The following is an 11,933-nucleotide window of genomic DNA, read 5'->3' as shown; positions in this document are numbered from 1 at the left end:
CTCAGTTTACTTGTGAAGTGAGGTTAAACATTAAAAAGCAATAGACAAAAGTATTTCTCAAGATTTTATGAATATCTAAAACTGGAACTTTTAAAAGTATAAATTACTCAACTGATATATCAAGAAGCACTGATGAGGGAACGGGAAGTCAACGGTAACAAACCACTTTAACACAGTGTCTCCACACTCTGCTCAGAGATGTGCTTCACTGAAAGAGGTGCAGTGTCTTCACATGCCTGGTATACTCCGCAATGCTTGGCAAAATATTAGCAAACAGAGATAGTTTAGAAATCTTCATCATCGAAGGTCTCAGTGCACCTCAGCATCACAGTCTCATAATCAAACGGAAGATCTTCTTCCTGAAAGCCCCCCCAAAGTCAAGCAGGATTAAGAACCATGGGAATTGATTGTGTTTCAAATATATACTGGATTGGTCGAGAGCTGACATGTGTCAGCTAATGGGCCACGAGCCCTCCTTCCTCTCTGAATCAGCAACCAGCACTTGTCAAATGCCTGAGGTGCCTGATGAATAATGGCTCAAATTTTCAACCAATTTCTTTCTAAGATCACAGGGCTCCACCCTGTGTCTGTTTACATCATTTAGACAGCTGTTACTGTGGTAGCAAGTGGGTCACATAACAGGGTCTGAAGATATGAGAGCTTCCTTGAGCCCTTAACTTCTACTGACTTCAGGCTTTATTGCTCTTTTAGCAATAGAAGGAAATCGTCTTCTCTTTCACCCGCTTACAGAGATTAAGTGGCTCTTGAGAAATCAAAGTCTAAGAGATGAAAGTGTTCATGCCTGCAGTCCATCTAGTCCACCTTCTGCACTGATGCAAGACTCTTTAGGGCAAGACTGCTTTTAAAAATAGGTGCTGTTTAAAAAATGTATAGCTTAAGGAGCACTAAATCCCACTTGCCTGTCAAGAGACTCATCTAAAAGCCATAATTTTAAAAGAAAGTGTGCCTTTGAAGATGCAAAGGTGCTCAGTGCTATTTAGAAAAAAAACCACTGACTTTCACTTAGATATTGTAAAACCTTTGGACCTCAATCTAAATTACTTTAGTAAATTACTTAAATTTACTGCCTTTGCTGCTAAGCATCTCTTAGGATGTGACCTTAAGACAACAGCTCTTGAAAAATGACAAGATTGCTTAACTAATCTCATGTTCAGAAATATTTCTCTACCATGTAACATGGAAGCATGCTCCTGTTCTCATTTTTGAGTCACTGTCCTTTTAAGAGCCCTCCATTTCCTTGTCCAAATTATTTCCTCCCTCCTCTTGTGTGAGTCTTTCTCAAGTGTTTTATACCAGTGCATGCCCTTGGCAGCCTTGAGAGCCAGGGCAGCAGCTCAAGAGGAGCTGCACTCAGTGGATCTGTGACTACAAAATGGTGAACGTACACAATCCAACAATAGTACTTTGTACCTGGATAGTTAACCAGAAATGGCATAACATAGCACTGGCATGTGATGACCAGCAATAAAATCCATCACCTCATCAGCTCTGCAGACAAAAGGAAAGGAGGCCATAGGCTGCCTTTCATATTTCAGTCAGATGCACATTGCATGCCTCGCCTTGGTACTGTACCTGCTACCCACTTTTGTATCTTCTACAAGGTGTGCGCACGGTGCACCAGGACATCACTTTATCCTCGGGATAATTTATCCCAGCACTGCTGTGCTGGTTTCAGCTGGGATAAAGGTAATTTTCTCTATAGTAGTTAGCATGGGACTATGTTTTGGATTTGTGCTGAAAACAGTGTTGATAATACAGAGATGTTTTTGTTACTGCTGAGCAGTGCTTACACAGAGTCAAGGCCTTTTCTGCTTCTCACACCACCCCACCAGCGAGTAGGCTGGGGTTGCCCAAGAAATTGGGAGGGGACACAGCCAGGACAGCTGACCCCAACTGACAAAAGGGATATTCCATACCATATGACATCATGCTCAGCATATAAAGCTGGGGAAAGAAGGAGGAAGGGGGGGACATTTGGAGTGATGGCGTTTGTCTTCCCAAGTCACCGTTACACGTGATGGAGCCCTGCTTTCCTGGAGATGGCGGAACCCCTGCCTGCCGATGGGAAGTAGTGAATGAATTCCTTGGTTTGCTTTGCTTGCGTGCGTGGCTTTTGCTTTAGTTATTAAACTGTCTTTATCTCAACCCACGAGTTTTCTCACTTTTACTCTTCAGATTCTCTCCCCCTTCCCACCAGCGGGGAGTGAGAGAGTGGCTGTGTGGGGCTTAGTTGCCGGCTGGCGTTAAACCATGACAACTGCCCAAACTCCTGGGCTAGGCACAGGTACTACATCAAAGGAAGGGGAATAGTCTGCAGGGATTTAGTCACACCCGTAAGGTAAGCAGGAAGGGCTCCTTTCCCTGTCAAGTCCAGGAGTCTCTGATGCTCTGAGTAGCCCAATTTCTGGGGTAAGATATGTAGCCTACACTGAGCTCTCTGCTGCCTGATTTGGTGTGTTTCAAGCTAGCTGGAACGCCTTCTATCCCTGCTCTGCAACCACTTCCATAACTGCCTCAATCTGTTTGCTTTGAGATGAAGATGAATTTCTGCTCTCAAAACAAAAAATTCTTGTCAGTCGTTTTTTTTTTTTCCTCTTGACAGGACTCTCTAGATGTGCTGTACAGCAGTTATCTAAACCAAAACAGATTGTGACCTGCACATTATCAGTACTCTCTAGCCCGGGTGATTTCTGCTCAAACTCCCTTTTTATTGTCTTATCACAGACAACTCAAAGTTCCTGCATCTCCAAGACACATCTGAAGTGATGAACCCCAAGTTCTTATTTGTAATGATTTGTAATGATTCAGATCATCTGTATGATCAGAAGCACAGAAAACAGAAATCCCTTTCTGACAATGACAGAAATACATTGCTCCTTCTATAAGGCGTCCTTTGGCAAAGCTTACCTGGCAAAACTGCGTATTAGCAAAGAAGAGGCTTTTCAGGAAATCAGTGATCTGCAGATAGAGTCTGTGGTGATGCTCTGGATTTTCAGAAGTCCAGCTTGCAAATGCTGTACTGAAAATGGAACCAGATACTATATTTAATTTCCTGTTCCCTCATTTCTCCTCCTACTTACTTTCTCTCCTCCACATTTTACTTATCAATTAAAAAAGATTCAAATTGTTTTCAAGATGGTTCTGATATTAAAGATAATTGCCAAACAAGACAGGAAGGAGCAGAGGTGGACATATTGACGAGATATTGTCTAATAGATGCATGGAAGATATGTAAGAATATGTAAGAACAGAGAACAGCAATACAAGAAACCAGTATCACAACAAGGAGATCCACTGATACATGACAGCTATAGTAACACTGTTTTGGGGAAAAGTATATATCCATTATAAGAGAGAGCAACAACGGTCATTTGGTAGTGTTCAGAGGTTTGGTTGTTCAGAGGAACAGCTTTGACTTCTTTTGTAAAGTTTTTGAGTGAATGCGGTAACATGTGGGCATGAAATGACACATTAGCTACCACTGGCAGGTTTGTACTCAGGTAACAGGTAACTGTGGCAAAAAACTAAGATATTCATTCTCTTGTGACCTCTGTATTCTCCCTGGGATTTTACGAAGTTCTGCCATCATGCCCCTGTCCAGAATTACATGGCAGAGAGTGACAGGGAAGGAAAGGAACAGGATAAATATTGACTACTGAAATACTAATCTAATTTGGGACCTAAAACAGATTGCAAAGATGATGGCAATACATTGCAGCATTAAGCAATACTTAATCCTATTTTAAAAGCAAACAGCAATTGTGACCTAATCAATGTTATTTAATGGATACATATTTGTTAAGCTTTATTATGCATTCAAGTCGTTTCTGATCAACAGCCAAAACAACCTTATTTCCATTCATTCCATTCTGGAAGTGCAAGGTGGAATGGCGGTGAAAGAGAGAAAAAGATTCACACTAAAGAACTCTCCAAATATGGAAAAATAAGTAGAAAATGGGATTTAAAAAAACAGATTAGAAAACTATTTGCAAAGAGAAATAATCCTAACGAAGACTAAGTAGCAAGAATGCATAAAAGATGAATCATAATGTGATTTTCCTCTTGAGAAAACCACCCTTTTCTTTCTTTGGTCTACTGGGAAAAATCAAAGGCAGTGGCAGCTTTGTATCTGACATGTTCTCTTTTAGGTAACTCACATGACCTGCAGAGGAAAGAGATGTTATTATTTAATAGGTCTTGTGTTTCTCTGATGTTACTGTTCAGGTCAACCACACTTTAGCTTGATCACCTTCTTGTGATTGAATTAGGGTATGTGAAAAAGGTAAAGGAGACAATGCTAAAAAATTATCACTGTTATCTCATTAAATGAGAGTACAGTTTATGAATAGCTAACTTATCCTGGGAACGCCTTATGGTCCTCAAAGACTGGTAAGTGAGAGAGAGAAAAGGAAAACATTACAAATATTGTAATTTGAAAAGATGGAAAGCTAGGCAGAGCGGTGAAGAAAATCAGGACCCCAGTTATCCTAAGTGTCGGGGCACTCAATAAGTGATTCTTACTAATTCTGCTGTAAATACCTACTAATCATTTTACTTTTGCACCTTAAGAGACAGTGAGCTCACATTACTGTGAGCACAATTGCTGGAGGTTGCTATTCTAACAATTTACTAAAAAATAGGCACAAAAAAGGAAGCTAGGCTATTGCCTTACTCCACAGCAAACTTGCCATGGAGTATTGACAGTGGGCTATTAACTTACTCTGTCTAGCAAAAAGGGTGAGTTTGTAATTTACCTCTGGCTAGATATTCCCTGAGTCTCGCTTCTATCAAGGAAACCAGCAGCAACATCAAACGCATCTTCAAACATTACCTATCAGAGAAAACACTTCAGATGTCAACATATCCGGCCACCTAAAAGTTTTACCTAGGGCATCATTTTTAATAATGAAGTCTTTAAAAGCATGATATTCTTTCCTCCCATTTAACATGTACGTTTATGGCTAGAGTAAACCAAGAGGGTTTTGTGGAGACAGGAATAATAAGGAATAACTGTATTTCATGACTAGGAACACAAGGTTAGTCCATTCCCTTAGGCCTGTGTTTCAACCTCTATGAATTAGACTTAAGATTACATCTCCCAAAAAATCAGTAAAAAACATGAATTGTATCAGTGCTTTAGAGACTTGACTGTGGGCTGCTGCCAGCCTCCCCAGCCAGTCTCCCCAAATCCAATTGCAGTGTGCAACCTGGCTTACAAAGGAGTTTGGATGCTCCCTGTGACAGACCGATAAGCTCATTAGTTCACTCTGCCATAATGCAGATCACACAGTTCTGTGCCAGAAAGTACTGTACATGCAACATCCCCATGACATTTCCTAAGGAGGTCAGCAATATGGTTGTGTCCTGTGACTCAAAAAGAACATGTCTATGCAATTTACTTATATGCTAAAGGTGGACATCTGTCCCTCCCTTGCAGCTAATAAAATGACACACATCTTTGAGCAGCTAGTTGCTTAAGTAATCAGTGCTCCAGGAACAGTTTACAAAGAGTTGGCTGTTATTTTAAACAAATGCCCTGGTCTACTCAGTCACTGACTTCTTGGCTCTGCAGAGGTGCATAGCACAGGCAGTCATTAGCCCTGTACCACTGGAAATGGTCTACAAATACTTCCTCTTTGCTACCAAGTGCTTTGATGAAAAAAACCACCCAACCCAAAACACAGCAGGCCTTGGCAAACTGGGTATTCCTTCTGGATTTAGCTCATCTGTGCTCCTTGGAGAGTTTGCAAAGCACTGTATAATTCTTGTTCTTGCTCCCTCCCCCTGGAGAAAGTTAGAGCAAATTTAACTGTTACTTAGCACAGAAACTCTACAAGATCAGGGGAGACTAGCAGGATTACTACCACTGCACTCCTATAGCTTGCTGTGTATCTTACCAAGAGAGAATTCGGTGCAGACATTTACGCAAAGACTGCTTATTGTCTACACTTACGCATTCAAGTGGTCTTGGGAAAGCTTAATTACAACTACTGTATGTTTCCAATTAAAAGCTGCACAGCCAATTAGCATCTGAAGGCTTGGAGTTTGAGAGGCAGACGATGTATGTTACTGAGCACTTACTTCCTCTGGTGTGGAGACTGAGGAACCACTGGCTTCCTCACTGTTACCTCGGCTGTCCCGCACACTACCTTCAGTGCATGCAGGCTCTTGGCAAGCAGCCTTAGGATCCATGAGGAAATGTCTCTGGCTACAGTACTGCAAGATGCTGTCTCTCCTTTCTTCAGAAAGCTCTTGCCAGAGGTGGGAAATAGCCATGGAGACCTCAGGAAGAGGCACCTCCTCAGTGCAAACAATTCCATGCTCTATCAGCAGATCCACTGTGTGCTTATAAAAATACAGGTATCTGTAATGAAAGGAAAGGGAGCATCTCTTAAGAGCAGGCTATGAGGCAGCCATCTACTGTAAATCAGCAGGAGACTGGGGAGTAGCTCTGATTCATAACTACTTCACTGATTCCCCCCTCTAAGACTTCATACAATTACCGAAGGTTGCCCAACACTGTTTGAAGATTTTAGCAACTCTGTTCTGCCAAGATTTCATCTGCAAAAGGCAGGCTCCAGCCACAGCCTCAGCAGGACTGCCTCACAACAGAAGATCCAGGCGCTGCAGGCTGTACTTGTTGCACAGGCAAACCTCATTCTGGCATTTAATAAATTTTGAGTTACTTGCCTTTGTATCCTGAGGCTTTTACACTGTAAGTCACTTTTTATACTTTTACTGGCATTGCACTACACTTAAAACCCTTGGCTGCGGTCATATCCTGACGTATTAGGTACTATACATGCAGATAGAAAGAGACTATCTCAGGCCTGGATGCTCTGACTTAAATAAGCATGGGAGCTCAATTTCCTCCATTTTACATCTCAGAAAACGCATCCCTGAGACTGACTTCTACGCAGTCTGTAGTGAAACTGGTAATGGAACATGTGTCGTAATTTCAAGCCAGTGACTAAATCTCAGAACGAGCCCGCTTCTTCTGTTAGCACTGTGTGGCACAGTGAACCAGGGATAATAATATCTACTCTGGAAAGCAGCACTGAAGGTTATTTTACGTTAATTAAATGCTTAGAGCTTCTCTGATGAAAATAACAAGATCAATGAGTACAAACCAAGAGTTCTATAAACAGCAGTCATTGTTACTAAGTTTGGGCTCAAAATGATTCCTTGGAAGATGTCCCAAATGAGCACATTTCCTGATTAACTGAACAGTATTGCATGAGAAAGTAACTCAAAAGAGTTCAACCTTTTCTTTTTTTTTTTTAATATTTGTTCCAGCAAACCAATATTGAAAATCTTAAGATAATTCTGCACGCAAGCATAAACGTGTTTAAACTCCAGTTTCCATACTCTGTAGTATTTTGCACCATTGCTGGCAACAAAATACCGGAAGGGGAATAAGCGTTCTCATGTAAGGTATTGTGCTTACTAAGGATTCTGAATGTCCAGCTCCAAACAAAGGATCTGGAGTTTCTCAAACAGAAGAGTATGAATCACCATTAGACTGCTTTGCTAAAGAAATTAAGCTTGAACATGGCTCAACTATTTCCTTCCTAGCTGTAAGGAGACAACCAGATTTTGCACTGGACAGAGCACTGTATAGTCCTACCATTGTGTAGCTCCTGCTGCTGGACACGGGGAAAAAAAACATAGTCCGCTGAAGCTCAAAGCATTTCTGACGCTGCCCAAATAATGTGATTAGACAATCGCCAAAAGGCTGTTATTTTCTTTGCTGAAGAGTCCCTATTGTTTTATGCCTGTTATAAAAGATCATTTTTTGAGAAGAATTAGCTATGAACCAACTGCAGTCTGCCACAAGGCTGCAGGATAAGTGCCAAAGTCCACATAGTACAGGCCCTGGTCTACCTTGTCAGTGAAGAAGGGGAAAGTCGGGTGGTTACGGCTCTGTTGTGCAGTCTTTGATGAAGCAGGGCTTACTTCCCCCAGAAAATCCTGATTCAGCACATTTCAAGGTCTTGTAAATGATACCTTACTACAGCCACCTCCCATTCTCACGGGAGCAGAAGCAGGAACAGTAGCGGGAGGCTGGTGCCACCTGCTGGCACAGCTGCAGTCTCATTTTGATGAAAAACTCAATAATCCAAGGGAATCTTATAAATAAGCACCAGTTCAAAGCAAAAGAGAAGAAGGAACTGCAGAAGTTTTTGCTTCTCACGGTGATGCTGCGGAAGAGGATGCCAGCTGCAGCGGTGGATTCTCCTGCACTGCATATTCTTATCTCTGGAATGGTTAGGGGGGGAAATTGACTGTACTTGATGGTACACGATAGAATAGACATCCATCTGTTTCTCAAATCTTTACAATGAAATGATCATTTATCCTTTTGGAAAAGCACCTCTAAGTACCTCCTAGCGCTTTCTGACAGCAAGGGGAAGAAAGCGATGAATAACGTACTCAGTCTTAAGGTATCAATAACTTTGAAAAAACCAGTAATTTTACCATTACAACGCCAGACTAAAATACATGGACCACTGACATGAGAACAGTGGTCTTTGAGTTTTAGGTCCTGCATCAGGCACTTAGGCGCTGATCCTAAAGGGCGTTACAGACTCGCACCCACCAGCTGTAAGTGTAACACAGGTGTGTGTGTTTAGGTCCGCCCCCCCCTGCCTCTGTGTTGCAGACATTTTGAGGAGTGCTTTCTGATATCTTCCAGACCACCACTATTCTGCAGCCCGCAGGCTGAGGACTACGTGATCTTCCCTGGTTGCATCCAGCCTTACCCTGCTCTGATCCCACAAAAAAAGTACTCCAAGCTGCCAGGAGCTAAGGGTCTATTTCTGGAAGGGACAACGGTGCTCAAGTTCCTCATAACAATGCCATTAGAGGCAGGATGAACATCACCGCGGGGGATGCCTACGTCTGGTTCCTCCACCTCCCCAGAACACATACAGCTGGACACTTGAGAATTTCATCTGGTGCAGCAATTCCTACATTCCTAAAATCTAGCCCCATTGCAGGGACACAAATTGATAGTGGTACTGATACCACAAACACACAGGGACACACACCTGCATAAATCATTCTGGATTCATAACCTCCTATTTCACCTGAGCTTGCCTGTTAAACCACTACTGTTAGCAGGTATGTTGCATCTTACTCCGCAAGCCATCTGGACAGCGGTAAAGCATGGCCACATAGGGACTGACACACCTGAAAGAAAATTTTTTCTCTTTCTTGAGAATAGTGGAAAATCCTCAGGAATTTTCCAACAGCTGGGGGCTGCTACGATGCTGGGAGTCCATTCACATGCAAGTGGCAGGTAAGGGACTTGGAAGGTGCCCAGCTTCAGCACCAGCAGGGCCAAAGTTGCTGGCACAAGGCTTCTGCAAGGCAGATGCAGGCTCCAGCAGGGCTGCACGAACAGCAGCGACTGGATGCACGGTGTTAATGCAAACAAATTAAAAAACTGAAGGCAATGTGGGGTGCACCTACCGTTCAAATTCCACCAGATCCAAGGATGAAGTGTCTAGAGACTGGATAAATGCTGGCTTCCCATCCTCTTCCATTGTTTGTTTTGCACATTCTTGAATCAAATTCCAGATGGTAGAGTCACGCTCACTCGCAGCTTCTGAGGCTGATGCAGTGCTGGAAAGAACACACAGGAAAAAAAGCCACATGAACAACTTCTTAACTGGATTAATAAGGCCCTTGCCATGGTCACTCCAGACTCCAGGGCCATGCTTCCCATGCCAGCTTTCTCCTCCTCCTTTTGCTTTGCAGGCAAATGAGAAGTCCTTGGTGGAGATGAGCTACACAGAAGAGAAAGGAAATACAGGCACTGACTGGAAATGAGACCAACAACATGCTTAGAGTGTTCGCGCCCTGTACGGGATTACAGGGGTCCAGCTGAAATCTCTTCATCTTCCCCTCATGATGAAAGGCCTCGGCTTGGAAATTCAGTAACAATGACAAAGACGTTCACAGATGCTGGGATGGAAGCAAGTGCCAAGTATTATCATCTTTCCTTGATTGGTATAAGCCCTTACCTGTGATTGCTGAAGTGCCTCTTGACATATTCCTCCCTGACTTCCTCCAAGCAGGACGGGTTCCCATCCTCCAGACTGAAGGACTCTGTTGTCAGCAGAAAGGTTACTGTCACATCAGTGGCACTTTTGGCTTCCCTCTCACCCTCAGCCCCAACCAAACAGAATAATTTCAACAACTGGTCCTTCACGAGCCAGCGCTTTTCATTAGGCAAAAGTGATGTAAAAGGAGACACCTCTGCCTCTCTTACTAGCAATACTGGGAGTGTATGAATCATTGAGGAACTTAGAATCAATGCCTTCTCCCAACGTTGGTCCGACAGAACTAATGGTGAAAAAACCAACCAGCAAATCAAAGTCCAGGCAAGCACCAGTCAATAGACTATTTTGTGATTGCCATATAACGAGCAAATTGCTTGTAAACCCCCTTGACAACCAACCTGTGATACACAAGCAGTACAAATTGTACATCTATGCAAGTAAATACAAGGGGAAGTTTACCTCCAAACTCTCCTCAACCAGCCTCACTGCTTGTGATCCCTTCAATTTTGCTCTGTCAAACTATTCCTTCTACCTATGACTGACTTTTACAGGTTATCCAAGGATGTGGCTTCAGAGGAGATTGCTCATTTTAAGCACTGGGACTTTTAATCAATGCAAATTATTGGAGGTGCAAGTTGCATGAATAGTAATGTTTTCTTCTAGCTGACAGTAATTTGGACACTTGAAGCGACATAAAAATATGTCCAAAGTCTCCACCCCATCAGCCCCGAGTCCTACTTGCCGCCATTGGAGGCAGTGGCCAGCATCAGTAGGCACGTTGGCGAGGGCGTGAAGCCCCGCAGCGGGAGCTGCCTCAACTGCTGACAACACACGCTAGAGCAGTGTGACGCATGGTGTCGCAGGCGGTAACGGAGGAGTGCATGAAGACGACCCGCCAAGCTGAAAGAAAACAAAACCGCAGCATCTCTCTTACCCGTTTCTATCACAGTAAATTCTTAACTAGAGGCTTTCTTTTCCTATACTAGGAAATCCTCAACAGCTTCTCTCTCCTTCTCCTTTAACTCACACCGGAGCCTGCTGTTCTGAAGTTTAAGCTCTGGCTGTGCTGACTCGCAACGCTGGGTGCTCGTGACGGCTGTGACTCGCGCTGCGCCACGTCGCTGCGGCCGGGAGGAGCACACATGCTCCTGCAGCCTCTCAGTGAGAGCCCAAGCGTGCAGCCTGGGGACCCACGCCAGCCCCACACCTGCTGGGGGTGAATCAGCAGCAGGGTGACAAGGGCACTCTGCCTGAACTGCCTGCTGCCATGGGATAGCAGGAACGACTTGTTTCTGTCCTTCACCCTGCCTGGGGAGGGGGTAGGAACGACTGAGAGTCAGAGGAGGGTTTCTGAGGTGCAGTGCTCCATGAGTCGATAGACTTTTGTGCTATCCCTTGCTTATTGCTACAACTAAAGCCACAGTTGGCTCTAATGTTTTAATGGGCTTAGCTGCGTACCTATATCTCTCTATTTAAGAAATAAATAAAAAACAAGTCCAGGCACTCTGTCCAAGGCAAATACTTGCATACAGTACCTTTCATCTTCAGCAAAGAACCCAAGGCTTGCTCCAGCTTCTGGACAGATTTCTTAGCCTTACGCAAAACCTGATACTAAACATAAGAAAAAATCAGAACTGATTGCTCTCTGCTCTGACTAGACTAATGTTTTAACATGCCTTGGTTGTTTTCTTCACTTTTCCTTCATTTTGACCTTGAGTTATCTCGATGTCTCTGTGAAAACAACTGTGTTGTTTCACCAGCTACCCTTATCCATATGAAAAGGGGAAAGAACTAATACCAGAGCAAACTTAAATATAAAATATAAATGTTTGAGTATATATTATG

At 43.3% G+C, this 11,933-nt stretch overlaps 1 protein-coding gene across 1 annotated transcript; it reads right to left on the bottom strand.

Moving 5' to 3' along the window:
* Positions 1 to 284: 284 nt before the first annotated feature.
* Positions 285 to 11,717, bottom strand: STRA8 (stimulated by retinoic acid 8). Its single transcript, XM_009573893.1, has 7 exons — positions 11,624 to 11,717; positions 10,050 to 10,134; positions 9,496 to 9,648; positions 6,103 to 6,385; positions 4,776 to 4,852; positions 2,929 to 3,040; positions 285 to 359 (listed from the first exon to the last, which is right to left on the bottom strand). The coding sequence occupies exons 1-7, from the start codon at positions 11,628 to 11,630 to the stop codon at positions 285 to 287; spliced, it is 792 nt and encodes a 263-aa protein (XP_009572188.1). The 5' UTR covers positions 11,631 to 11,717.
* Positions 11,718 to 11,933: the final 216 nt, after the last annotated feature.

The sequence above is a fragment of the Fulmarus glacialis genome, unplaced genomic scaffold, assembly GCF_000690835.1.
Source record: "Fulmarus glacialis isolate BGI_N327 unplaced genomic scaffold, ASM69083v1 scaffold18963, whole genome shotgun sequence".
NCBI lineage: Eukaryota > Metazoa > Chordata > Aves > Procellariiformes > Procellariidae > Fulmarus > Fulmarus glacialis.
Note: the sequence above shows the minus strand (reverse complement) of the source record. Positions and strands in the feature narration are given on the sequence as shown.